Genomic DNA, 4,979 nt, shown 5'->3' with positions numbered 1-4,979 from the left:
ATACTGAGAGCACGCTTGAAGCATAGTTAATCATCTAACCATCATTGTCATTAACATCAAAACCCTCATTATAGGTTGTCATTTCAATCTCCTCTTTTGGTGGTTAATGACGGTATGGTTAGTGATAATTCCCAAGTTTTTTTTGAGGGGTTGATAATTCCCAAGTGTGGCGAGAATTGTAGTACTTTTGCAAAGTGGAGGTCGTAAGTACATTAACCCCCAAAACAGCCCAAAAATCAGGCGGGCCGGTGGGCTAAACATGCTGGTGGGCCGGCCTGTTTCCTTGCTGTGTCCAGCACGACCCATGTATTAGGCCCATTTAGACCGTGCCGGCCCAGGCCAAGTTTGGCGGGGGCACCCTCGGTCCCTCCGTTGGTGGGGATGTAGCTTTACTCCATCCCGGTCGGCCGGTTGGGGGGCAAGCCAAATCCAAACTCAGAACTCAAAGTGCCTCGCCTTCAACCCTAGGAAACCTCGCGGGTGCGGTTGGCTACCGTGCTGGACATTCAGCGAGAGTGCTCCTCTTCCTCGCCGGTGAGAACACAGCTTCTTCTTGCATTTTATTGTATAAGCATAAGCATACATTGGTACCATCCCAGATCTGGTTCTTGCTCTCATTTCACCCCCCGTTTGTTGTACTTTGCGCGCTCAAGCTTCTCGGATGAGACCAAGATATCTCTCTTTGTAAAGACACCCGTTTTCCCTTTGGAATCCATATAATAGTTTTGCAGGTTCACTGAAAATCTATGCGCGCCTGCTTGCCAAACCGCTTAGGGTGTGTGTGTCAGACTGTCAGTGCCCAGATTAGTCCTGCCCAAAAGTAATAAAAAATGGTTTCCCGTTACACTCATAAACTATGATTGACCAGACCAAACCCATCCTACGATGATGGTGGTCCTTTAGACCAAGCATTACTGCATTAGTGACGGTCTCCTTTTTCAATTACATTTTCTCAAATTTTTAGGTGCTCTCCTTACTGGCGTAGTATTACAGAAAGTGTCATGTTCTGGATCTGTGCCCATAGCCGACTAGGGATATGCTCAATGCCAAGCAAGATTTCTTACTTGTCAATAAATATTTTGATGCCCTACTGTGGTACGCATTTTTCGGTTGGTCGATTACCCAGGGTGGCGGCAACCGTTCTGCTCCATGACCCCCAGTTTGATGCTCAAGTCACAACAATTATGAGCACTAACCAAGACTTGCAATACTTAGTGTGAAGAGTCCACTAAACAAATAAAACCTTCATACTATTGATGTAGCATGGTAACATGGACACTCTTGAGATAACTGAACTTCTCTGCTGGGGCCTCATTACTTGATGTATTAATCGTGGAATGTGTATATATATGGCAGGTTTTCTAGCCTTTGTGGTTAAGGAATCTGAGGCAGGGTTGCTATGAAGTCAGGTGATAAGAAGGCCATGAGAGGTGACAGTGATCAGATCATACACCTTGATTACAGAGACTTTGGGCGTTGGAAGGTCGAAAAATTTGCTCGTTACGTTGACAACCTATTGCTCGCCTGTCGTAATGTTGACTTGCACACATTCCGTCTGCATTGGGATCCTCATGTTCCCCTGAACTGCAATGATGTCAGAAAGTGGATTCGCTACGCTGTGAATCATAAAGTTAAAGTGCTTGACGTGGAGCTTTGCATGTATGATAAGACTAATTTACCTCCTGGCATTTTCACCTGCCGCTCACTTGAGGATCTAAATTTGCAGTGGAGTGGAGCTCCTTTTCGAGATTATGAGCATAAGGGACTTGTGCTGCCTGACATAATCAAGCTTCCTTCTCTTAGAAAACTGACTCTACGCGATGTGGAAGTGCATGAGCTTCCTCTGGAGAGTTTCATTGCCCGGAGCCCTGGCCTAGAAGACTTGCATCTGATAGACTCTGCAGTGTGTCTTGAGCACATAAAATCAAAAGCGCTAAGAAGGCTAACCATTGATGGTTCCATGTATGGACCGGATAGAATGACAATTTCTGCTCCTAATCTCATTAGCTTTGAGTGCACCGGTTTTTCACTGGAAGATATTGTTTGGAGAGACCAGCCATCGCTAGAGAGTGCACACATAGATACTTGTGGGCGTACATTTGGTGGTGAATCTAGGTTTACAGGAGTTCTTGTGCATGCCAAAAAACTTGCACTATTTGGTTGTGACATAAAGGTATGCTTATCAGAAGACAGGCCTGTTGTTCTGTTTGGTATTTTTCTACTTTGTTTTCTTGCGAAAATATGAATTCTCTTTTGTCATAAATTCTATATAGAAAAGGGATTAATAAAACTATATGCTCTCTGCTCTGTATCTAGAGCTGTGGCGCGTGGTTGCTGTTGCTTGTAGTTGATAGTAGCATGTCAGCACGTGTATTGCCATATTTCCAGAAAGCAAAATGGAAGTCAATAAAGTGGTTTTACTTAAAAGTTAAACACTTCTGCTGCAACTAAAAGGCAAATATAATGTGATTGACTAATTTGTCAATGTACATTTTTTTCATGCTTTGCTTAATTTACCTCTTGTAAGTTCTCAATATTGGTTATTTGACTTTTTTGCTGATGATGTTCTGAAGATATTAAGATATATATATAGGGAAATGCCTGCAAGATAAACTTGTGTATCACATGTATTGCTTAATTTTCCTACCCTGATGGATTGAATATTGGTGCCCTTACATTTTCAAAGTGCAGCAATGGATTTTGCCCTATTTCAAGGCGTATTTGTCTATTTGAGATCAATAGCTTTTAGTTTTCTTTCTTAAAGGCTCTTCATGTGTTATGTTTGTTGAGATCGGTGATGATTGAATATTGGTTGCCTTTACATTGCCGGTGCGCAGTCATGGTCATTTACTGAGGTGTATTTGAAATCAGAAGTTCTCTGTTTCCTTTCTAGGAGGTTCGTCGCAAGTTATGTTTATTGAAGTTTAATTCTAGCGTGGTAGGCTTAATGTTGTGTGTGTACCCTTTTTAAATTTTTTGCTGCTGAAATGGATGTGAATGTGCAAAGCAATATATACGAGACCATGAGTTTATCCATTAATGCTGAACTAGTTCTGATAATTCATGTTGGTCTAAGTTCTAACAAACAACTGTTGGATTCATAATATTTTTCTATACTGATCTGTTTTGTGATTTACTTTTCTTCTACCAGTCGTTTACACTAGAACAGAGCAAACTTTCAATTTTAGTAAAAGTGCATCAGATATGAAGGAAACATTCAGAATATGAAAGCTAAGATATCAACGTCATTCTGTTTGATATGGATATTTTAAGCACTTACTGATTTGCTGTGCATAAGCAAATGGCAGAAAAAACATGAACTTTAGAGATTGTGTTTGATAAGTTCAAGGTGCAGCTATTGTAGAAACATTGGGCAATGTTTCATTTGTTTGTTTTCATAGTGAGACATTTTGTCTGTTGGCTTCTTATAGCTTTCAACATTAGTTGTCAACTGTGGTGCGAAAGTCTTGTAGTGGTAGTGCTACATTTTCATGATGTCTTGTGTGGCAATGGTCATTTGGTCTTTTCCCATTTTTGTTCAATTATTATACATTATCATGCTTGTTTCTGCTTCGGAATAGTTATAACTCGCTTGCCTATTCACTTAATCAAGGTTATGTTGGAAAATGAGCTGCCTACATGTTCAGTGTTTGAGAACCTTGTAACTCTTGAAATTGGTGAATGGCACTTGACCAAGGACTTCTACGTTTTGCTTCGCTTCCTCCAGCTTTCACCAAGACTAGAAGAGCTCACTCTGATGCATAAACAGGTACGCTGCGCGTAATATTATCGAATTGATTTTTTTTGAAAAGGTTCGCTAACATGTAGGACCTTTTTATTTCTCTCTTCCTGTTTGTCTCTAGCTTGACGAAGCAGAAGAAACAGAAGGCATGCCTACTGATGGAATGACCTTCCAGTGTCCACTCCTTAAAAGTGTCACCATACAGTATTCAGAGGGTGACGATGGAATTGACAAGCTGGTGGATGTCCTGGTAGCGAATGGTATCAGTTCGGACAAGATAAGTGTAACTTCCTACGAAGATATCAAAAAGAGGGCCTTTGCTGAGGAGGCACGCGCCGAAGAGGAGCGTCCAAAGAAGAAGAGGGCGAAGAAAAATCCAGACTGGGAAGATGATGACTCCGACGAACAGAGTAACCCTGATGATCCTAGCGGTGACGAGTATGATCCTGATGACTTTTGAAGAGTGTGGCTTTGGCAGTGGCAGCAATGAATCTGACCATGATGATCTCTAGAGCTCTGTAGGGTTAAGATTTACCCAACCATTAGTTTCCCTTTTGTTCTGCATGAGACCTTCATTTGGATCCTTCCTTTTATCATTATGGTCTGAAACTTGGTGAATGCTGGATTACGGAGCAGCAAATCTTATCTATATAGTTGTATTAAAGATGTGTAGTGGAGGCGGACGTTTGGTCTATGCGAAATCACTAATTAAGGAGTACTCGTTGCAAAGAACACATCACTTTCCCAGGTCGTGACAAGTGGCGCGCATGCAGCGCGCCATTTGTCGCAACCTGGGAGTTTTCACTTTTTTTCGTAGATCCGTTTATTCAAAACGTTTTATCTCTTAAACCATGCGTCCAAATCTCGAACCGTTTTGGATTTCTCGCGTCGAGATCTTCAAAACTAGATCCCATGTTGATAGGTTTTGTCGAACTTTTTTTTTTAAAAAAAAGACAAAAAACATGGCGAAAAAACCGAACCGGGAGCACGGTTTTTTCCCTTTCCGAAAGAGGCACGCCCGTGCCTCTCGCGAAATCACAACCGTGCCTCTCGTGAAAGCAAAACCGTGACTCTCGTGGAAGGAAAAGAAAAACAGAAAACACGTTTTTTTTTCGTTTCCGAGAGGCACGACCGTGACTCTCGCGAAAGCACAACCGTGCCTCTCGCGAAAGCAAAACCGTGACTCTCGCGAAAGAAAAAAAACAGAAAACGCGTATTTTTTCCCTTTCCGAGAGGC

General features: G+C 41.9%; 1 protein-coding gene across 2 annotated transcripts; it reads left to right on the top strand.

Moving 5' to 3' along the window:
• Window positions 1–376: 376 nt before the first annotated feature.
• On the top strand, window positions 377–4,408 carry LOC123079417 (F-box/FBD/LRR-repeat protein At2g26030). Of its 2 annotated transcripts, none has more exons than XM_044502187.1 (4): window positions 377–534; window positions 1,357–2,173; window positions 3,728–3,769; window positions 3,864–4,408. In XM_044502187.1, the coding sequence occupies exons 2-4, from the start codon at window positions 1,400–1,402 to the stop codon at window positions 4,200–4,202; spliced, it is 1,155 nt and encodes a 384-aa protein (XP_044358122.1). In that variant the 5' UTR covers window positions 377–534; window positions 1,357–1,399; the 3' UTR covers window positions 4,203–4,408. The 2 variants fall into 2 exon arrangements, with proteins under 2 accessions (XP_044358122.1, XP_044358121.1); XM_044502186.1 differs by having other exon boundaries at window positions 3,614–3,769.
• Window positions 4,409–4,979: the final 571 nt, after the last annotated feature.

This window comes from Triticum aestivum, chromosome 3D (assembly GCF_018294505.1).
Source record: "Triticum aestivum cultivar Chinese Spring chromosome 3D, IWGSC CS RefSeq v2.1, whole genome shotgun sequence".
Lineage (NCBI taxonomy): Eukaryota > Viridiplantae > Streptophyta > Magnoliopsida > Poales > Poaceae > Triticum > Triticum aestivum.
Note: the sequence above shows the minus strand (reverse complement) of the source record. Positions and strands in the feature narration are given on the sequence as shown.